General features: G+C 48.5%; 1 protein-coding gene across 1 annotated transcript in view; it reads right to left on the reverse strand.

The window, feature by feature from the left end:
• Lhx4 (LIM homeobox 4) overlaps positions 1-23,517 on the reverse strand; it is a 40,843-nt gene that overhangs the window by 14,050 nt on the left and 3,276 nt on the right. The window contains exon 2 of the mRNA XM_034513628.2: positions 8,948-9,119. Coding sequence (XP_034369519.1) covers positions 8,948-9,119 — 172 coding nt within the window. The remainder of the gene's footprint in view (positions 1-8,947; positions 9,120-23,517) is intronic.

The following is a 23,517-nucleotide window of genomic DNA, read 5'->3' on the forward strand; positions in this document are numbered from 1 at the left end:
CACTGCCTGGACAATCAGCCTACACTTGACAGGTCAATGTACAGCGTCATTGCTAAGTCCAGCGGTCAGCTCTCACCTGCTCCCTGACCCCAGCATCCTATCCCTAGAAATGTGTCCCCTTCCCAGAGCAGAGCCTGGGTTCCCAAGAACACACAAGTGCTCACTCCTGGAGCATCCACACGAGAGCCTATTACAGATTAGAGATGGGTATCTTGCCACCACCTCAAAGCTGAGAGTCATGGGGATGGGATTGGGTCCTAGAACCCTTCCCAGGGGCTCCTCCATCATGCTTGGCCACTGAGAGGCAGGCAGTGGGCACCAGGCCAGTTCACCCTCCTGTGTGCAGGAGCTGCCACCCCATGATGCACCGTCCACCATCCTGAGGAAACAAAATACTGCCTAACTTGATTTTATGCTTTAATTGCGTGGCGGTGATTTACAGCTGGCCGTATATTTTTTTTCTCGGCTGACACCTTCCTACATGTATTTCTTTTATCTATCACCGCACTTGACAGGTGAGTTGCTGATATTTACTGTTACTGTATGTACCAATATTTCCAACATATATCACCGCCCACTGTAAGGCCACAGCCATGTCATGGGCACATAAAGTTCTGCCCAGCGACGGCCAGCCTGCTCCACACATAAAAGGGGATCATATCCAGAGTGCATGAGAGCCTTTGGGATGGAGGCATAGCCCCTGCTAACAGCATGCAATTACATAGTCAGGTGTCCGTGGTGCCAGGATTGCCTCACTGTGATCTCAGTTTTTAAATGCGTGTGTTCAGTGTATGTGTGGTATGTACAGGTGTGCGCATGTTTGGGGGGTGCAGATGCTGTAGCCTATGTGTGGAGGTCAGAGGGCAGTCTCGAGTGTTAGCCCCTGCCTTCCACCTTCTGTGAGATAGGGACTCTAGTTTATGGCTTCATATGCCAGGCTAGCTGCTTCCTACCTTATAACAGGTGTGCTGGGATTATGGTACGTGCTGCTAAAACTGGCTTTACATGGGTCCTCACGGCTTACAAACCATCCACTTTACCCACAGAGCCATTTTCTTATTGTTATTGTTGTTGTTGCTATTGCTGCTGCTGTTGTTACAATTATTATTTAGTTTTTCTAAGACAAGGTCTCACTATGTAGCCCTGGCAGACCTGGAGCTCACTCTGTAGACCAGGCTGGCCTTGAACTCACAGAGATCTACCCGCCTCCCAAATGCTGGGGTTAAAGGCATGTGCTACCATGCCTGACAATTATTTGGGCTTATTAATGTAATATTGTAAATTACGTTAAAGAGTATGAAGTATTGTTATTCTGAGATGAATGTTACTTGAGAAGACGTCGTAACCTAACCCAACCCCCTCAGCTCATATAGAAGGAAACTGGAGCCCAAAGACAGGCAGTGACCTGCTCAAGACCACACAGCTCAGCCAGTGAGAAAGAGTTTGGAGTGTCTAATAGTTACTCTCCATTATCAGCTTGACCAGACCAGATTTAGAATCATCATGTAAGTGGAGTCTGGGCATCCCTGTGAGGATGGTTTTTAGGAAGGTTTAATTGATCAGGGAGCCCCCACCCTGCATGGGGACCACACCCTTCCATCGGCTGGCGTTCTGGACTGAATAAAATGGAGGAAGGTAGCTGAGTACCAATACTCACTCCTCTCGGCTTCCTGAGTGTGAACATGGCATAAAACATCTTTCTTCACGCTCCTGGAACCATGCTTGTGCTGCTGGGAGGGACTCTTAGACAGGGTCCCAGCACAAACCCTCTCTCTCTCTCAGGTGGCTCTTCTCGGGTCTTCTACCACAGCAATGAGAAAGCTAATGAATACACAGGCCACATGTGCCCTCTCTCCCTGCTGGACTCAGATGTGCTTCCTAAGAAGTAATGGGGCCCAGAGGACCTGCACCCCCAAAGCTTTCAGAAGGTCACTCCTTCTCCCTGCACCTCCTCCAGCCCACAGGTCCCTTCCTGCCAAGCCCTTCCCTGGCCACCTCACTCCCATCGCCTCATGAAACTTCCAAGCTCAGCAGTCCTGGACCCACAGTTTGGCTCCTCTTCATCCACAGCTGAATCTCTGGCCAAGGTCACACCAGTGTCAGTCAAAGCCAGCGTCTGGCCCGTGGGACGCTGTCCAGCCCCCTGCAGTTTTGTAATGCACCAAGCATGTCATTTGCATAACCTCGTTCAAACATTCAACAAACAGCCTTGTAGGTAGTTGACACTGTTATTCCAGTTTCATAGATGGCAATAGGCTTGGAGCAGTCGCTCTTTGGTCCATGGTAACCCTAAAGGCCTAAGAGACCCTCTTAGCTCTGGGTTAAGCAGCTTCTGCCAAGGGGCTGGCTCAGCCTGGGAAGAAGATTCACCTTGGGTATTTTATCTGGGCCACAGACCATGCTCTTGCCCCATGCATCTGCACACAGAAAGTCCTCCACTCTGAGCCTGCCCCCTGCAGCTAGAGATCGCTTGATGAGCTCCTTCCAAACTACAATGGAAAGGGGACTTGGACACAGAGCGCCACCCACTCCCTTAAGGTCTTTTTGGTTTGGTTTGGTTTGGTTTGGTTTGGTTTGGTTTGGTTTGGTTTGGTTTGGTTTGGTTTTCGCTCTGCTCATTGCTAACACTGACCACAGAATCCAACCCTCTTCTGTTTCTCCCCCTCAAAGTGGGATTCTAGGGACATAGAAAGTTCTCCAGGAACAGAGTCACAAATCAGACACTGACTCCGACCACTGAGGGGTGACCTTGGCTAGAGACTCAGCAGAGGATGAATGGATGCCAGATTGTGGGACCAGAAGGTGGTGGGAGTTAGTTGATCAGAGAGGGGCCTGACAGGAAGGGGTAAATGGGTCGATGGAAGCTGTCTGATATCGTTGGTAATGCAGAAGTGTCTGTCAGAAACCTGTGGGACAGGGCAGCAGGAATGACAAGGGGCTTCGAGGTGAACCACCGTGACTTGCCACCCAAATGGGCAGTGATGAGAGTGACGGAGAGAATTAAAAGGCTTGCCTACCCTGCAGCTGGCCTTAATGCTGCCCACAGCTGCCACTCCCATGTCACCCAGATCCACTGTGCTTGGGGACCTCGTTTCCACAGTCCAGTGCCATCTGCCCCCAAGCTGATTTGCAACTGTTTGGTTCCAAAGAGTCCCCCATGGCAGGAGATCCTAAGATGTGATTTCCACAGATGTCGGGAGACTGGGCTCCAGAGGATGGACACAGGGCACAGCTGAACTCAAGGGCTGTGGGTGGCCAGATAATCCTGGGCTCATCACCACCTGATATATGGCTGCTGGTCCCCTGGGAGATCTGCTGGGCTAAGTAATTGCTTCTGTCTTGATTACTGGCTGTCACAAATGACTGTGGCTTGGTCCCTCCAGTATGTTCAAGTCTTACAAATATCCATGCACACAGACACTATCGGGACCATCCGATCGTTACTTTAAAAGGTGTAATTTGTTTAGCAAGGGAATTAGACTATAAACTATTCAGAAATTATGGACAGCCACATGTCAAAGAGACCCTCCTGCCTGCAAGTTCCTCAGTACTGTGTGTCTCTGTGTGTATATGTTTGTGTGTCTATATGTGACTGCGTGTCTGTCTGTGTGTCTGTGTGTCTGTCGTCTGTCTGTCTCCCAGCAGGTGTATAGCTATCAGAAATTCAAGCTGACTGAGTAAAAATCTGGCCCCAGACTGCATTCACAGCCATTAACCAGTCCCAAAATGGTACTGACCTAGAGGAACAGGCTCCCATCCTAATCCCACATCAAAATCAGTTGTTCCAATGACCTGACACTGCCACAGCCTCTGCTCAGAGCACTGTCTGGCCCCAGGCTTTTTGTAACCATATCACCTTAGCCTCTGACCCTAGGACAAGCCTTCTCTCTTGCTTTGCGACCACTGCCTGGACACAGCATCACTGCCTGATGAGAATAGCTCGTAATGGTAACTAGCTAGCACTTGCTTCATTTTACTCAAGCCTAATAGTAACTCAAAAAAGCCCACATTCTTATTTCTACCTTAGACACAGCCAAGTGAGTGGCTCAGTGAAGTCCGATGTCTCAAGTTCACGCTGACCGTGGATTAAAGTCCAGCTCCCACCCCTTTTATGAAGTCCACCCAAGGAGAGGCCAACCTTGTTTCTTAAAGATGAGACCATATTCTATGGGCTCCTGCCTTCAAATCCAATAAAGAATAGAGGAGTTCTTGTTACTGAGGGATTAGCAGGAAGACATCAGCAAAGTCCTGTGCACAGTCAAGAAAACCACCCTGTGGCAGCCAAACAGCCAGCAGGCTGCAACACAGCGTCCTGAACTGCAGGGATAAATCACACAGCTCCAAGGACGCTGCCTACCTGCCCTTGGCTGACAGCCACCTGCAGATTGACTGGCTGGGGGAGGGGCTGGCAAGGCGAAGAGAATATTCATCCACATAGCTCTCTGGAGCTGTGTCCTTTTACCCCTCCAGAGACCCCTTGGCCACCTAGCAAAGTGAAAGCCTTGTAATCAGATGGGGTACCCCCCAAAAGTACTACCTTTCAGATAGGAGCCTTCCAGGACCACAGCACCCTAGAAAGCCTGAGCCTGACTCCCACAAGTCCTGACAGGCAGGCGTGAGTACAGATCCCTGATCACCCAGATCAACTCAAACTCCCTACCTCCTGGGATGACCTTGAAGTCTTTCTCCCCTTTACCCAGATGCTGTATGAACCTCTCTGCCCTCCACTCCACGGCCATGCTTGCATTGTGGTTTCTCTCCCAAACCACATCAACCAACAGGACCCATTTCTCTGTGACTTAGCCCTTGGCACACTGCCAAGACCCCCCACACTAGCCATGCTACCCTACCTGGACGTGAGCCCCTCTAGATAGTTACAAGTCATCTCTATCAGAAACTCTCAAAGTGGGGGAAGGGTGAACAGGAGAGGTGGGGGCAGTCTCAGCTTTGAAAGAGGAAGTTCTAATAGCCACTTCCTCCACATCAGGACCAGACACCCAGAGTCAGTCATAAACCCCTAAAGCCATATGGGTGTGCCTACCCACACTAGAGGTCGGTGTGCACTCCTGAGAGGCATAGAAAGGCTGGGTACCTGCTTTATTGCTGACAGGCAGCTAGTAAAAGATAGGACGGATGCTACCAAGCTCCATCTGGGTTCACCAAGCTGCTTCTACAGCTCCATTTTGCAGAATGGTCCTATGCACCCTGGATCCTCTACAGCAGGTGACCTCAGAATCCTTACTTTTCCTAAAGAAAGCAACTGAGCTCAGAGATACTAAGGGATCATGGAATGGTAGCCAGGCAGGAACACAGGTGCTAGAGCAGGACCCGCCCTGGGTGCTGTGCTTCCGTTAGGACACTCTCAGGGCTCCCTGTCACCTTGATGGTGATGAAACGTGAGCTCAGGAGACCTGTTCCCAAGCCCCTCACTCACCTCAGGCCCTGGCCCTATTACAAGAAGACATTGAACACATGGTCTGGAAAAGGTCTGCTTAACAAATGCAGTGCAACAGGCTTTATGATGCCTTCTGCATGAAGGGTGGCCTACTCCTAGTACTGACTGGACTCAGTAAATCACAACCCCATGTCTATGTATTAGCTGGGTGTCTCTTCTCTTGGGCTTGAGGGTTTTATATCCTTTGGAGGAGAGAAGCTAAAGACACAGAAAGCACACACACACAAAAACCCAACAACAACAACAACAAAAGAAAAATCAACCCACGTTACTAAGCAGGTCAGAAGTTAAAGCCCCCTTCCCCATGTCCCCACCCCACCGCCACCCCCCCATCCCCAAACCCCACCCCCACCCTCCGAGAAGAAAAGAGCACCACAGAATGTGATCTCCAATCTCCCCACAGTAATTCTTGCTTCGGGTATACAACAACATCGCCCCCTGCTGCCTGTGGCCAGTATTGCCATGGTTCCCTGGTGGAAGGACTACCATGCCCTGCCCTGATTGAGGGCTCTCTCAGTTCCTGCTCTCTGCTGCGGAGATAGTACACACTCTGAGGGCATTCACTCGCCACATCCTATTCTTGACTTGCATATTGCGCATAGAACACACGTGAAGAACAACTCTGTGGCTGTGCAAAACAATAAAAGTATTGCCCTTCTCCTCGTTGCGGGCAAACAGATTATTCCAAGACCTTAGAACTGCAGTGCCAGTGCCAGTCAGCAGAGCAGTTGAGTCCCTGTCCCTGTACCAGAGCAGGACTATGCAGCAGCTGCCAGAAAAGACAACAGAGAAAGGATTCTCCCTGGCTCGGACCAGTGTCTTCCAGATCCCACATGAGAGAGCACACTGTGACCTGATGGGGAAGTTCGTGGTACCTGTCACTTTTTTGCGGGGGTAGGGGGCGGGAGGAGACAGAGTTACCAGGGGACATCCTGCTCCCTTCTCCCCCTATTCTTATCTAAGATGGGACATACAGCATCAATTTGTGCCCAAGAAGCCTCGGTCCCAGAGAGTTGGATGAGGCTCATAAATCAAGCCTCCTCACCGGACACTTGGGAGGTGCCAATCTGGTTGATGGCTTTGGCTTTAAGTTCCCTCCTCGCAGCGCCCCTCACAGAGCTAATGGCCTACTTCAGCACTGAGCCTGTGGCCAGCTCCCTCCACAGCAGCCCGGACCCAGCTCAGCTGAGCAGGCTTACAGAACAAAGGAAATAATTAGAGCTGCATTTCCCAAGACACCAAGCAAAACACAGAAGAACCCCTTTACCAAAAAGCCCTTGTAAACCCATTGTGGTGTTTACTGGGATAGGACTCAACTGCCCTGCTGACTGGTCGTTCCTGCATGTTTCTCAAATGCAACAACAGTCTGGGCAAGGGTTGAGGGTTTATGTGGAGAAATAACACAGGTCCTTGGCCAGCAAGGAAGATAAGACAGGCTCAAGAGGAACAAGCTTGCCTGAGTCAACCATTGAGAGAGAGGGCAGGCAGAGGGTGTGATGCTTCCCCAGGGCCCCTACTTTCAAGAGCTGTTCTCTGGGCTCCCATAGAATGGTGGGTAATCCTCCTCCCTGGGGGAGAAAGCAGCCTGAAGCAGGAAGGAAGCAGAGAGTGAGAACTGGAAGCCTAGGTCAGAAGCCTCCAAGAATGCTGCCTGGCAGTTCTATGGGTAAGACAGCTGGCCTGGAGAGCTTCAGAAAGCAAGTGAGGGCCAGTCTGGAGTTGTTTGCTACAAAGGCCAGGAAAGAGACAAAAGAGAGTCATGGAGGCAGGGCTGCTGAGGTACTGGCCTGAGTGAAGAAGAGCTACAGTGATCCCTCTCTGGCCTCACCTAGGCCCCTCCTGGGTCTAGGGAGACCCTCTTTCCTTGCCATCCTTTCTCCCAGACCCTTGCTTCCCACTCCCTATAGACCCAAGCTATAACTAGCTGGACACGGTCAAAACTAGACAGGATCCTAAGGCTATGCTTCTGAGGTGCTTCTGAAGGAGGAAGCCCTGATCCATGGCCCTAACAGCCTCTATCTCTATACCAGCTACCCCGAGCTGCCAGATACACCAGCCAGAATCCCTGTGGACTCTGATGTCTGATTTAGGGGCATCTCACTACATGTTCTGCATCTGGCTCTGGGTATCTAAGAAGGTAATTTGGACTTTGCCTTACCTCTGGAGCTCCCTGAGGCTTTCCAAAGTGCAAGGACAAACTGTAGGGTGGTATCCTTGTCACAAAAGAAGCTACCCCTTCCCCAGCTTCCTCTGATTACACACACACACACACACACACACACGTGTGTGTGTGTACATGTGTGCATGTGCAGTGAAACACACAATGCCAACAGAATCCACCCCATGAGGGCTACCACACTGCCTGGCCAGGGTAGCATTGAGGCAGCAAGACAGAGACAAACATTGTCGCCCACTGGGGAAGGGTGTGGTAGGAGAAGCAGAAACAGAGAGAGTCAGAGGTAGAGAATACCAGAGGAAGATGGGAAGAAAGGGAAGTAGCAACCACCCCCACCCCAAAGGAAAAGAAAGAAAGAGACAAGATCAGTCTCTTCAGGTTCACAAAAGGGATTTCCACAGAATTTCCCACCATTCCTCCTCCTTGTCTCCAGAACATGTGATCAGGTGGCTGTGACTGCCCTTCCTCCAGCTGGTCACTGGTCATGAGCACTTAAGGCCTGGGTGAGGCTCCTGGCAGCCCCGCTTTACTCTCAGGAAGCTCCCCACAGTGCAAGTGAGCACCAGGCTCACACTGTGGGCCTGGTTCCCCTTTGGCTGGATGCTCCATGTTAACTAAAGCATCAGCCTCAGGTAATGAGTCCTAGAAAGGACCTAAATGATGCAGAAAATAAATTCTGGGAGACTCTTGCTTGCCCAAAGCCCCAGCAGGATTTCCTGAGCCAACGTCAAGTGACATTTCCTCCCAAGAACTTTACATATGTTGCCCCATTTAAAGCCAATGTGAAATGAGAGCGCTATTTGTAGCCCCATTGTACAGATAAGCAAACTGAGACACACCAAAGTTAAGTAACTGATAAAGGAACACAGCTAATAACTAGTTTCAAGCCCAGGCAGGGCTGGGCTCATAACTATCAAGTTTCCATTCCAGACAATGAAACCTACCAACCCTGGCAACCTTCCCTCACCTCTGAGGCCTGAAGGCAGCCAAGGAGACAGCCTTGATTGCTCCTTCAAGTGTAGGGCACAAGCTAAGAGCTTATGCTCTGAGAGTCCTGAATGATTGTGCTAACTCTGAGCCCCAACTCTCTTCTCTGAGACAGAAAGCACAGTTCCTCAGACTGGTGAAGCCCAGCCCAAGCCCTTTGTCAGATCTCCACTCTGAAGAGCCCCGCTGAGGTCAGATGCTAGGTCCCACTTTGCAATGAGGTTCAGGGGGACTACAACAAAGGGGCCAAAGACCCTGCAATTTCCCCATCCACCCTACTGCCTGAGGGAAGGCAGAGGCAGACTGAGGAGCAGCAGGTTGTGACTCACTTGAAGAAATCTTCTTTGCAGTAGACGCTCCCGGCCCTGGAGAAGCATCTGTCAGCCAGCTGCATCTGACAGTCTGCGCACTTGAGGCAGGAGCTGTGCCAGTGTCTGTCCAGGACCTTCAGGATGAACTTATCCAGGATGTGCTGGTTGCAACCAGCACACTGGGGAATCTCTATGGAGAGAAGAGAGAGGGAGAGAGTATGAGCTTTTCACAGCCAGATCAGGCCCTGAAGCAGGTGCCTCACAGGCTGCCACATTTTCACTTCTGGGTAGAAGTTGCATTAAAAACATCAGCCCAAAGTGAAGCATGTCTAGGCATGGCCCAAGGCCATCTGGCCTGAGAAGCAAATGCTACCAGGAGTGGGGTTAAGCCAAGGCCCAGGCCTGAAGGTGCTCAAGGGAAACTCAGGATCTTCATGAGCTGACCGGGATTCTGTGACTGGAGCAGTATGTCCCTGGTGATGGTTTTTTTCCTATGCTTCACACAGGAAAGTTGTACATTGGTTTTCCTGACTCCCTTCTAGACTGGGTTCTGAAGTGGCAGGGACAGAATCGGCGCCTCACACATGCTAGGCAAGTACTCTACAGCTGAACTACATCCCCAATTCCCAACTCATGCTTTGATCGAAGTCCACCAACCAGAGGTACTGAAAGAAGCGTTAATTCAAAACTGAGTTACATGCATGGCAGCTGAGGAGCAGACTTGTATCCCACTGGTGTGGGTCTCAGTAGAGGCGGAGAATAGCTGTGGTCGAAGTACCCTAACCAATCATGGCCAAGGCAATGACGTTCCAGAGGAAAAGACTTGTCCCTGCACACTCAACATTAAGGTGGCTCCTCCAGGCTGAAAGTCACTCAGCACCTAGCAATGGACCACTGTCCACTACAATAATGAAAGTGGGGTCTGTTGCCTGCAACTGATCTCTAACCACTGCCCCATCCTTTCCCTCAGTGACTTCCTGCTGCACTGTTCTTCTGACAATTCCATCAAGGGATTGCTTGAGGTTTGATAATATCTTGGACCACTATTTCAAAATCTGTAAAAAATGATCAGGTCTCCACGGCTGGATGGACAAATCGTTTTAGTGTCTTTAGATATTTCCCCTATACTCCTTCCTACACACACACACACACACACACACACACACACACACACACACAGAGTGAGGTGGGGGAGTGTAACAGATAGTAAGACTAAAGACAACGGTCCAAGCACTGCCCACCCCAACCTCCTCCAGACACACATTCACAAAAATGAGCGCCTACAACCATGACTCTCCCTTATCTGTTATAATTAATTTTTGCTAATTGTTTGCATATAATTACTCCCACTGGAAAGAAGGGTCCTCAGGGGGCAGGAACAGTGTTTCTCCCTCACCAATTAGCAGGTGCCTGGTACAAGAGTCCAGTTTCACAGGGTTATCTACCACACAGCGACTGCTCTGACTCTCACAACCAACATTCACTTGGAAGGGTTCTGTGTTCCCTCTGTGCTCCACACTATGACCAAAGTATCAAATCTGAACAGCCCGTGAATCTCACAAGTTTGCTACGCATGTCATGCTCAAGGGTGAGATATTAATTTTAAAATGTTAGCATGGGGAAAACATGGAGGAAAAAACAACATATGAAAATGTACATTTCATCTCAGCCTCCACAGAATGTCTACAGTGAAGAAATAAACAACAAAACAAAAAAGGCAGAGGGTGTGTGGAGGAGAACCTTAGTTACTACTGAAGGGAATATAAATGACTGCATCCACCATGGAGAATCCCACGGCTGTGCCTCAAAACACTAAAACAGACCTGGCATTTGCCTGGTTGCACCATTTCTGAATATATATCCTAAGGCAGGGCAGACAGCAGACAGCAGAGGCACCTGCATACCCATGGTTGTCATGGCACTCTTCACAACAGTGGCATTGTGGGATTGGGCTGGGTGTCCACCAACAGGAGAATGGATAAAGGAAATGAGATATGGTGCTGGAGAGGCAGCTGAGCAGGTAAGGGCACACTTCCTGGTCTTCCAGAGGACCTAAATTTGATTCCTAGTACTACCTATCAGGAGACCCTCAAACTACCGTAACTACAACTTCAGAAGATCTAATGCCCTCTTCTGGCCTCTGTGGGCACCTGCACACATGTAGCATACACACAAAGACACTCACATCTATATAGAAAATAAATCTAAAAGATAAAAGAAAATGGAGTTGAGTGTGGTGGTGTGTACCTTTAATCCCACCACCCAAGAGGCATAGTGAGGTTCTGCCGCAAGGCGGGGGGGGGGATATATTTACCCACGGAGATTTTATTCATTCCTAAATAATGAAATTAGATGTGAGCATATTCTAATTTTTTTTTTTAAAAAGATGGATCTGGAGATAAGGCTCGGAAGTTAAAGGCTTAGAGAGGGCTGGAGTTCTGTTTCCAGCCTGGAGTGGCTCACAACCATCCTTGACAGACACGTTCAGAAGATCTAATACCCTCTTCTGACATCTGCAGGCACATGGTGCAGTGACATACATTCCAGCAAAACACTCACACACATAAAATAAATTAATTAATAAAAGATAAGTCTGAGCGTAGACATGGAGTAGGTATACCTGTAATGTCAGCTGTTGGGAAACAGAGGCAGAAGGATCAGGAGTTCAAGGACAGCCTGAGTTACACAGAAAATGTGATCCCAGTCTGGGTTACATGTGATCCTGTCAGAAGGAAAGACAGAAAAGAGGAAAAGAAAAGAATGGAATGGGCCAGGCGGTGGTGGTGCACGCCTCCAGCACTTGAGAGGCAGAGGCAGGAGGATTTCTGACTTTGAGGCCAGCCTGGTCTACAGAGTGAGTTTCAGGACAGCCAGGGCTACACAGAGAAACCCTGTCTTGAAAAACAAACAAAAAAAGAAAAAGAAAAGAAAAGAATGGAGTGGAGTGGAGACAGGGAACTAGAAAGAGTATGAGGCAAACAAACGTGATCAAAATACATCATATACATGCATGAAAATCTCACAGAGAAACTCATTATCATGTACAACTAACATATGCTAACAGAAAAAGTTTCTGGAAGACATCCATGTTCCGAGATAGCTTTCTTAACTCTCAAGACACTTGCTTGAACTCGGGATACTCGCTAAACATCATCAATAACCAGGTGACACCTAAGAGGCCATGTCTGTCAGATCCAGTTAAGCCCCAACCTCCCCTGTCCCTTTCGGAGCCTAAAGACCACCAGCATTCATTTGAAAATCAGATCAGCTAGTCAGAGCCTTGCTCCCTGACTCCCACACTGAGGTAGAGACATGCAGGCTGGACACTTGCTAATTATCACAGTTTGCATTCTAGAGTTCTTTCTTTCTTTCTTTCTTTCTTTCTTTCTTTCTTTCTTTCTTTCTTTCTTTCTCACAGAACTTTTTTTTTTCCAAGCCAGGAATGTGGCACGCACCTGTTATCCCAGCACTTGGGAAGTCTAAGCAGGAGGATTAAGAGTTTAAGAGCAGATTAGGCAAGATGCTGTCTCAAACAAAGTAAGTCTTCCTCTGTGAGAAAGACATTTAAAAAAAAAAACAACTGGTAAGTAAGTACTTATGGAGGAATTCTGATGGCTCATGATAGCAATTTAACAAGACAGGTGGGAAAGACACAGCTTAAAGTGTGAATTTTACTAAGTGTGAATTCTACTACTAAACTGTCTGCGTTTGAATCCTGGCTCTGCTTTGTCATCTTGGACAGATGACCACTGTGTCTCAGCTCCTTACTTGAAAAACTGGGGTGATGGGGCCAACACTTCCTCTCAGGATTACTGAGGTGAAGGAATCAACGTGTGGGGAAAAGTCAGGGCAGGGCAAGAGACACAGCCTTCCTCCCTCAGGTTTCTCTGTGTTTACAAGATCCGATCGCTCTAAGGGGTGTAGAGTCCTACCACTCTGTTTGTGGGTGTCACCTCTCTGGACCCTGATAGGCATGTCTCTCATACACCTCACTGCCCTCCGGTACAGATCGTGGGGCAAGTCAGAAAAGCTTGGGGACATACCTGTCTGCTTCGAAGTATTATTTATCCAGCCACTCCTGTGGTCTCTATCGGGGGCCACCGGGGATGGGGGTGGGGTGAGGGCCCAGGGGAGCGGAGCTTTTGGGAAAAGACTGCTGGCCAGGAGAGACTGCGTGTAAGCACAGCACAGCGGGTGGACATCCAGGTCAAGTCCAGCCTCCAGCAAAGGATTGTGGTTCCTCCATCGCATCGGAAGGGGAGGGGTTAGGTTGGAGGTTAGCAGGGATGCCTGCTCCCACATATCTGTCAGGGAAAGGCAGACACCTCAGAAGCCTTCCAGCTCAAAGAAGTGAGTTAAGGACAAAAGATGCAGAGCGGGAGGAAGCTGAACAACCAGGATCCTGAGGGGAGGGTAACCTACAGCACCTTGGCCTCTTGACTGCCGAGTATCGAGTATCGATTGTCTTGTCGGCTGTGCCAACTACCTGCCACCGCTGGGCATCACCCCCACCCCAACCCTCAGCAGAACACAGTTGGTTACGCCTTGGTCCCGATGGCTCACCAGGGACTTCTTTGTGGAACAGAGCGAGCCTGCCCCTGGATTCTGAGCAGAGGAGTTGGACTAAGCAGCCGCCTCCCCCTTGGCTCCAGGACCGCAGCCTAATCCTACCCAATTGTTTAGTCTACTCGGTGCGACTGCTTTACTAAGACACCATTTCTCCTTTAAGCTACAAATGCATGTGATGAGAGCGAGGATGTATGGCCATGAAATTTATTTCGAGCAAGGTACCTAGCGAGAGACTTAATATGATGGGTATTCGGGGAGAGAATACATTAGAGCTAATGTATGCAGGCAGCAGCGCCGGGGCGGGAGCGCAGAGCACACCGCGAGAAGCTCTGAAGGCCAATCCAGTCTGCAGCTAGGACAGCTGGCCAGGCTGGGACATCCAGCTAGCGGTGGTCAGGGGATATCTGGGGACTAAACTAGACCCTTGAGTTTGACACAGATGTAAGGTGTAAATTAAGGGCATGTTTTATGTTAACAAACAAACAAACAAACAAACGCCTTCCAAATACATTCCACTGTCAGCTGAGAATGATGACAGAGACACAGAAAGGGGGACGATTTTAAAGTAAAAATAAGTCAGAAATAGTTTCAAAGTCCAAGAAGAAGAATAAAACCAGGTATGGAGGGCCTGTTGTGAACTGTAGCAGGCATATTTTAAGTTCAGATTCACAGGTGAAGCAGGGAGGGTCCTCGTTTACAGATGAGGAAATGCCTGGAGGGTCAGCAGTTTGCCCAGAGCCCACTCTAAGGGGATGAGAACGAGCCTAAGCCTGGCCTTACTCTTTAAGAGAGGCTAACCCAGGCCAGTGCTGAAGGGGACTGACCACTAGATAGGAAATGGAGGCAGACTCTTGCGCTACCTAATATTTGAACAAATGCAAATTTCTGAGTCGCAAATTTTGTGTCATGGGATGAATGCCTAATGCACCCGGTAAGGCTGGGAGCAGGAAGACCTCATCCTTAGAGCACAGCTGGGAGTCAGCTGGGAGGTGCTGGCTTGTTGATGGCACCTGTCAACTTCAGACCTACCCCTTCCCCTCAGAAGTGCTGACCTATGAACTCAGACCCCACATTCTAAGATACACAACCTCATTTGATTAGTAAAAAAGTGAAAAGTATCTGGACATTTTTCAAACAGTTACAATATCTTTTTTTTTTTTTTAGTATAATGACTTATTGTTCTTCTTATTATTGTATGTTTATGATTTGGAAAGCCTAACCAGGATGGAAGTCATATAACTCTCCCACGGAGAATAAAGTTGTAACCACACCATGTTAGAGGCATGAGACTTTTCAGGTCTCCAGTAAGCTCAACTTTTGGCAATATTTAGTAACATCACAAAGTCCTCCTTTGGAAACTGGAATTTAGAAAGATCGTTGGAGTCACTAAAGACAGACTCTAATCTGTGAATTCAATTCCCGTTAAGAGGAGTCATTTCATTTGAAGTGGAAGCTGTAATCCTAGCTGCACATTAAGTGTGGTGTTCGCCTCTGCTAAAGCTCTGCAGACAGGAAGCTCAGGCTTGGAAAGACAGCTGAAACTCTGGGATAGCCAAGGAAGGAAACAGTGATTCTGAGCCACACGCCAGGGCTTCCACTGTGCAGCGTGCTCAGGCATGAAGTTAGGCCCAGCTGCATGTACACACAGGCATGCTAACTATCCACGCAGAGATGCTCACATACAACCACATGCAGGGGCTCCATATGCAGAGACGTGCATGTATACACAGAGAAACACGGTCTCGGATCAACCAAGATACATCCTGAGACATATACCCAAGCCTTATTTAACTAGAGTCTGTCATTTTATAGGGAGTAAATGAAGGCAGACAGAGATTGTCTTGGGACTGCTGGTTTGCAGTGACTAAAACATAGAGGAGCCACCAGCCAAAGGATGCACACGCTTAGTATGCATCCACACCCACACACATATTCACAAATACTTAAAGAGACACACATATAATCTAGATGTGCACATATGCACGGGTGCAAACAGGCTACCTGTTTTGCACACACTCACATATTTATAGGCCAAGATGTTGTTTTGGCAAAGAGCCAAATCTTCAGTGATGCTTGGAAAAAACAAAAACAAACAAACAAACAAACAAACAAACAAAAAACAAAAAAAACCCCAAACCAAACCAAACCAAACCAAACCAAAAAGACCACCCTTGACTGAGGGAGCTGTCCAGTCTAGGGTGCTGGAGAGTGCACAGGAGTGTCACAGAAACCCACTTGGAGGGGAGGGAGGGAGAGGGGGAGAGGCACACACAGAGAGAGAGAGAGAGAGAGAGAGAGAGAGAGAGAGAGAGAGAGAGAGAGAGAGAGAGAGAGAGATCAAAACTCCTGGGTGATTCTTGAAAGCTTTCAAAGCTGTGTCAAGTTTGGACCTTCAAATCCTTAGATGTGCCCTGTTGCTTAGAGACCAGAGCCAGACCCTTATGCAGATCCCAGATGTGAGCAAATAGCTAAACTTCTTTGAACCTCAGTTTTCTTATTCCTAAAATGGGAGTGATAGCCCCTGTCTGTAATTGCCAGACTGTGATCACAGCTGAGAACAAAACACCCAGCTCTACAATACCACTGCCCAGTCGGTAGCTCCCTTCTTCCTGGTCTCATAGCCAGTCACCAAGAAGGTGAGTTTATGTATTTGAGGAACATCAAGATTGGGTCAGGACTGGAGCTCAGAAACAGAGCAATTGCCTGGGATGAGCCTCTAAGTACCCTCAGGTACTATCAGAGGAAAGAAAAAAATCAACCCAACCAACCAACAAAACAAGAAACCCTATTTCACATTTCACCATCCTCCCCCCCACCCCATACCTTGCTTCACTGATACACTCAGAACTCCCCCGCTCCCTGACTTCTAACACATCCAGATGCACACTCCTTTCTAACTGTCTCCTAGAGGACAGAAGACAATGCAATTGCAAGACTTTCATCACTTTAAGAAAGAGAAATCTAGCAGACTCCACCTTAAGATGAGGTCATTTGCACATGTTGGTGAGAATGGAACAGGTTCTGATGAGTGTGAGGCTTTGAGCATTGTTCTTAGGGATGTTGAAATGTTGAAAAGATTATACAGTTTTTCCTAGAACCATAATCCATTTCCTCATCAGGAGCCTACAAGACTCACAAGGCTGCCCTCAAAGCTCCTGAAGTATTTGCAGAAGAGCCAGGAGAGGCTTAGTTTTCACACTGGCCCAACAGGAAGTGGGTTGCTCTTTCAAGCTCCCAATTTCTCCATCAGCAGTTTCAGGAAGCTGGGAGATGAAGCTGGTGTGATCTGTGGCATATCAAGTCACCTATGCCCTCTCGAGATAGCTACCTACCTGTGTGTATTTTTTCACTTCCAAGAAATTGCTCTTAAGGAACCAGAGGCCACCAGAAGACATTTCAGAGGGTATGTGTTTATGTGATCGATTTTAATTCCTTGAAAGACGGTGTTTTCTATCTCTTTGGTCACAGAGGTCAACAGGGTAGAAGAAGGGAAAATCACTAAGGAGACTTACCACACACCCAGCAATGGCTTCTAAAATGTACTTAAGAAAGTGAACCTTCCTGGGTAAATGAATCACAGTTTCAAATCTTTCCAGTGGAATCACAGTGCTGATGCATGGTTCTGATATTTTTAAAGCAAGTTAGCTTACACCGATAGGAATAATGTCCATTTGGCCATGCCCTGATGCCAGATTAACATTTTGCAAAATCTGAACTTACAGTCTTTATGGGGCATTGCTTTTTAACTGCCTTTTGGATGGATATGGTTCAGTCTTTCATAACTGAGCTCAGCAGTCTGGTGCTCAGAATGGGATTTCTTCTAGCTGCTTTCAAAAAGGGGCTAATGTGGAAGATGCACAGCTCCCTGTTTGTAGTGGAAGATGCTTGCACGGCTCCCTGTTTGTAGACCTCACAATACGCCTGCCTCCCACTCAGCTTGGCTGTGTTCTTGCTTCCTCGAGGAGTGAACCCAGCCATCCCCCCACCCCTGCAAAATGAGAGTTGTGATTCTGGTCGCCGTGTATCTTAGGGTGACCTCTGAATACTGCCAAATGCTTTCAAAGCCACAGGACCATTCATTCACTTCCAGACACCATTTGAAGGAGACCACTAGAAGGCTTAAGAATAAGGCACATACTTGGGGGCTGAACTGGGGCTAGCACCTTCTTTGTCCTCAGAACAGTTTCTGGGGCTGACTGAAGGTCATGGCTTCTACCTCTCTCTGAGGCTTTTCTCCTCAGTTCTCTCACAGCCCCCAATTTCTTCGACTGAATAAGTAGTTGGTTTATGTAAGTTTCAAAAAACCCCACAATTTTTAAATCTAAGTTTCTTTACTGACTTTTAAAATGGGCACGAAGGAAACTCATATACAACTAAAATATCACACACACACTTTTCTCAAACATTTCCATTCCTGCCTTCTATGGTAGAAGAAGAAAACAATGGTCAGAGATCTTCCCTAGGAACAAAGCAGGAAGCCTTTTTAAAAAAAAAAAAACTCTGGGCTTGGGAAGATAACTGTGAGGAAGCTCACTGGTTCAGCCTGGGAATGGCCAGTTCTACCGTATTCCTGCAAGCTAAGGCAGGACTTACCTAACGATAGCACCCTCGCCTAACTTCCCCCTGAGTTCTGAAACATTCAAATCTTCTAAGGAGTAGATCAGAGATAAAGCCATATTGAAATTAAATTAAAGTCTTGTGCCTGGACAACTGTTTCAAAAATAAACTTCCCAATTCAAAGCTGCCACCAGTACTGCTATCAGTAGAATCGTATTTTCTGATCACTGGTTCTTTCTTAAATTGCCTGATGACTGTGACCTATAGAGCTGAGGGCTGGTTCATCCAGCAGTTTACAACTAGAAAGCCTAAGTCCCAGGATTCAGTCATATGAGACAAATTGTGACTAGATGCCTGTGGCATTCTCCACCTTCTTCCTGACTCTGTGTTACTGAAGACAGTTCATTTTTATTGGGCAATTTATAGTTACTTCTTAACATTTTAATTCATTCTATTGTGTTTTTAAGAGATACTAGTATAACTTTCCAAAATGTCATAAAATCATAAGTGATTTTCATAACCTAGTAGAAATCATCTAAAATCAGCATATCTAGAGCATAGAGTTATGATATTAATTATTTTAAAACAAAGAAAAGATTCACTGAACATCATGATATTTTGAGGTAGATTACACAAAGGCCAAGCCACAAAAAAAAAAAAATGTTGGGGGGAAAATCCCAATTTAAAAATTGGCATCACATTTAAGGTAATCATTTTTCTCTACATGATTATATCCATTTACATGCTTAAAATATGTTAATCTACAAATGCTTTATTATCTAATTTCTTAATTTTCCCCTATTTTGTTTCAATGAATGCCTTAGTGACTAGGAGCCGGGGAAGGCTGGTGTCAGAAAGCCCGTCCTTCCCTCGGGTTCCCTTCCATTTCTTCCTAGTTCTCTTTCCCCAACAGATCTTACTTGTTCACTTGACAGTCTGGGATCTTTTCAAAAACCTCCTTTGTTCTACTTCTGCTTAGACAGTTCCAAAAAAGAAAAGAAAACCAACAAAAAACAAACAAACAACCTAGCTCTTTAATGAAAGAGCACATTTTAAGAGCAGATCTAGAGATCACTTCGATGTTACTATTTTAAAACTGTAATGTTGATACTATTTTAATGTGAGTCCAGCAGGGAAATAGCACAGGCATGTCAAATGTGTTTGCAGAGAAAAGATAATCTTCCAGAAGATAGACTGTCATGGAATTAGTATCCTTCACTGGTATATAAAATATTCTGGGGACTGTAAATAAAACAGAAAAACACACTAAGCCGATCCAAGGCTGTCTGGGAGATGCTGCAGACACATCCCTATCTCTGTGCCCTTTCCCATCTAATCATTCCTAAATCTCCACACGGTATTTTTCCGATGTCACATTCTGTAGCAGTATCCCATATGTTTGGCAGCCTCTCCCTCATAAGAAGAAACTTCCAATTAATTTGGCTGTGAAGTTTTGCTCTATTTGTCTATCCTCCAGAACCAATCCCTTAACCCCCCAACATTATAATTAAAGCAAATTATAATTTAAGGGCATCTGGGGGTGAGGTACTGCAGTAAAACATCTGTGGCTAGACCCAGCTTGACAGAGAGAAGATAATGGGGAGTCTTTTTTTTTTTTTTAAGTCCAGGAAAATAGTAGCAGAAGCAAGAACCCACATCACAGGATGGCCATCCAGTCTGTCCCTAACACAGTTAACCAAGTATATTTTGCAAGGGAGAATCAATTTCAGTTTTGCCAATTAAGGCCAACCTGGCCACCTACCACCACCACCACCAGCCTCGAAATGGTTGACAGATGCTCCATTTTGAGGAGGGACCCCTATAAAACCCAAGGTCAAAAAAAAAAAAAAAAAAAAAAAAAAAAAAAAAAAAAGTCAAGCTCACTACTCATACCTATTGGCAGCTGATTTCCCTGCCACATCAGCGGTAGGAGCCAGCTCCAGGGCAGCATCTTACCGAGACCTGAGACCTGGTACCTTGTATTGTCAATCCCGTTGATCCTGCAGCAGGGACAGGAGATGGGTTCCACCACCCTGAAAGGTTGCTGGCACATCACCTCTAAGAAACCCCCTGTGCTGTGAATTTCAGCTTGATCCCACACTCCTGCAAAGATTTTGAAGAATAGGAGGGGTGGAAGAAGAGAGATGGGGGAGGGGAGTAATCAAGAGGAAAGAGGACTTTCAGGCCACCAAGCCAGGGTGGGCCCTGTCTGCACACATCTGTATTATGGGTATTGCTAATACTAATTCCAGGAAGGAAGAAAAGGCAGAAAACCACTGTAGAGGTAACAGGGCCCCCAATCAAGCCATCTCCAAATGCATGCAGTTGTGCCTTGTGCCGCACAGCAAACTGCAGCTTCAGAGTCTCTCTGACCTAGGGTTTTCCAAAATGAGTAACATCTCACAACACGCCTTCCTCCTCATCAGCTTCGTGCACCCAAAACTTCTCAACTCTATTCTTGTTAAATTTCCCTAATTGTAAGAAATGACACAAGGCCCCTTCATCCAATCCGCCCCACCCTCCCCCACCTCTTCAATTAGAAGAGCACCCGCATTGCCTAGCTAGAGAAACCCACCATCTTGGTCCCCCAAACCGGAGTCTCAAAAGACATTTTTTAAGGCAACAGAAAGTACCCTTAATCCCAGTTAATTAATTGCCCACTCCCGCAGGGCTGCAAGCGGCTGCCCTTGCTTCTGGTCTCCCCCTCCGCAGCACCGGGACGCTCTCCGTCCAGCTCGCCTGCTAATGCGGGTGGTAAGTAATCGCTAATTGACTGTACTGTGGAGTGAAAGCGCACTAAAATCCGAAGCAAATGGGAAATTGGGACAATGCAAATATTTAGGACTTGAGGCTGTCTACACCTGGTCAGAGGGGTCATCAGGTCACTGTTCAAACACTGTCGCCCATGTTTTTGTCTATGCAATGGAGAGAGATTGCTTTGTGGGGGTCCCACCTCTCCCGGCGGGAGCTTCACCTTCAGAAAGACTCAGGCTTAAAATCATTCTGGAATTTGCGGTCAGATTGGGGAGCTCAAGACGTCTGGAGGACTCCCGGCTCCCTAATCCCCACCGTATTCAGCCCACATTCTTGCCTTAACCTCCTTTGTCAGGGTGCAGGTCGTCCGGGGCAGGCTCGGCCGCCTGCCCTCCGCTAACTTCCTGCGATTTTATCCCGCTAACTTCCTGCGATTTTATCCTACGCTTTCTTTCCTAATAATTCTTTGTCATTAGTTGCGCCTTCGGATCTCTTTAAAAGCACGTTGCCCCTGTTGTATAAAAGTAACCTTAATTTTTCTTTCTGTTAAAGTCCGGTCCTAGGAAAGGCGGATCCTGGAGTGGCACGGGATGAAGCCTATGCCTGGTCGTAAACCAGGTGCCGCCTTCTGGAACTGCGTGTGTCACTCACGACTGGCGCGGGCTCGCCTTCGCCGGCATGGGTTTACCTACTGGTCGGCCCCGGCCCGAGCATCACCCTCTGCCCACCGAGAGACCTTGATTTGTTTTCTTAAGACTGCGGGGTTCCAGCTCTCCCCAAGTCCTCTACTAGGGAGCCGAGATTCGAACCCTGCGAAAGGAGCGGCCGTGCGACCCTACTGCTGGCCGTCTCCTTGCTCGGGGAGGAAGCAGTGGCTTCCAGAAGGCGAGCAGCGTTTCCCGAGGACTGCGGTGTCCTGCGGGAGCTCCTGGCGGGCGCCACTCTCCGATTCGTTTAGAGTTGGGCGCGAATTGGGCGCCGGCCACCCAGGAGGACTCAGCGCGGCCTCTTTGGCACCGTGCGCTCTGACATTCGAGCACCTGCCGCTCCTTCCCTCGCGGAGACAGTCAGTCCTGGCCAAGCTCGGAATTAAGAAACGCGTCCCAGGCTCGGCCACCGCAAGACTTCGGGGTACGAGAAGGAACCCAGAAAAGGGAGCGTGAGCGGTGACGAGGGTAGAGAAAAGGGGCCAAGTGCGCAACCAGGAGCAGTGGCCGCAAGCACTCCCACCCGTGTCCCACTCAAACCCGCCATTTCACTGTCCCGGGCGCAGTGCGCGCAAAGTCCCGAAGGACAATCACGGTGGCACCTGCCTACCCAAACCCAGGGCACAAGTGGAACACACACTGTCCCCCAAACCCAGGGCACAAGTGGAACACACACTTGCAGAAACACGCGCCGCCTGCAAGTGCGCGAAATGTAATCCGGCATTGTCGCCAGGGCCACCCAGGCCCACGGTGCCCGCGGGGCAGACAGAGGTCACACGGGTCACGCTCTCAGACCCAAACATGACACTCCAGCCTAACACCACTGCAGCCAAGCAAAGTAGCCAGCACCAAATTAGAGCCGATCCCCTGCCTGACTCCCGACTCTGCTGCTTCCCGGGACATTGAGGAACTGCAGACCTTTGCCCTTCGCCCACGTCACCCCCTCTACCGCGGCGTCCGTGATGAGGGTTAATCGTTAAATCTACAGCCGGGACAGAAGAGGCCGCGTGGCTTCCCAAATTTTCCTCCGCCCTCACTGCCATCCAAAAAGGGATGCCCCTTCCCGCTCTAGGCCACCCGCTATTGTCCTAACTTAGAGTTGCTGTCACGGGGGTCTCTTCACGTTGTCTTCTAAGTCTGGCGGGGAACTAGCAGCGTTCAGCAGTTAGGGAAGGCAAAACTCAACTCCCCAGGCTTGAAGCGCTAGCGGGGGGATAACCATCCTGAACAAGGAAAATAAAATAGGTTCTCTCTCTCTCTCTCTCTCTCTCTCTCTCTCTCTCTCTCTCTCTCTCTCTCTCTCTCTCTCTCTCTCTCTCTCTCTCTCTCTCTCTCTCTGTGTGTGTGTTTGTGTGTACACGGGAGTCCTGCATCGTACTGTGTCCGACTGAAATTCCGTATCGGAATCTGTTGACTTTCTCCCATGTCTACCCTCAGTTTTTGTGGGTGTCTTCCTCCCTCCTGGAAACAAATCAGAAACGGAGGGAAGAGCGCTCACGACTTCTGAGAGATGTCTTGACCTGGAAAAGAAGTTCCTCAACCCAAGGCAGCGGTCAGGATCGTAAACCCTGCTTGGAGGGCAGGATTGGGGACCAGACCGCCGCTCCTGATTTTACCACTCCGACCTTAGTCCTTTCCTTCTCCCGCAGCGGCTGCCCGCCAGCAATCCCCGGATTGCCAGTTTTCACCGCCCTTCCCCTTGATGCCTGGGAAGACAAGTGAAGATGGGTTCAAACCCAGGGCAATGGGCAGACAATGCTCCTCACCTTCCTATGCATCTGAACTTTTCTAAATGTCTTTTAGTCGGGGAGAAGGGCCAGGCCGACGGTATCCAGATGCACAGCGGGCTGGCGGTGGGAACTGAGGGACAGATGCTGTGAAGACTCACTCACCTGCAGCCCTTAACGCATCCATACCGCCCCCCCCCCAACGACACCTACATCAGCTTTCTCAAAATTGCATAGAAGTAACTTCTCGGGTGTCATCAAAGGAACACGAGGG

Source organism: Arvicanthis niloticus, chromosome 10 (genome assembly GCF_011762505.2).
Source record: "Arvicanthis niloticus isolate mArvNil1 chromosome 10, mArvNil1.pat.X, whole genome shotgun sequence".
NCBI classification, from domain to species: Eukaryota; Metazoa; Chordata; class Mammalia; order Rodentia; family Muridae; genus Arvicanthis; species Arvicanthis niloticus.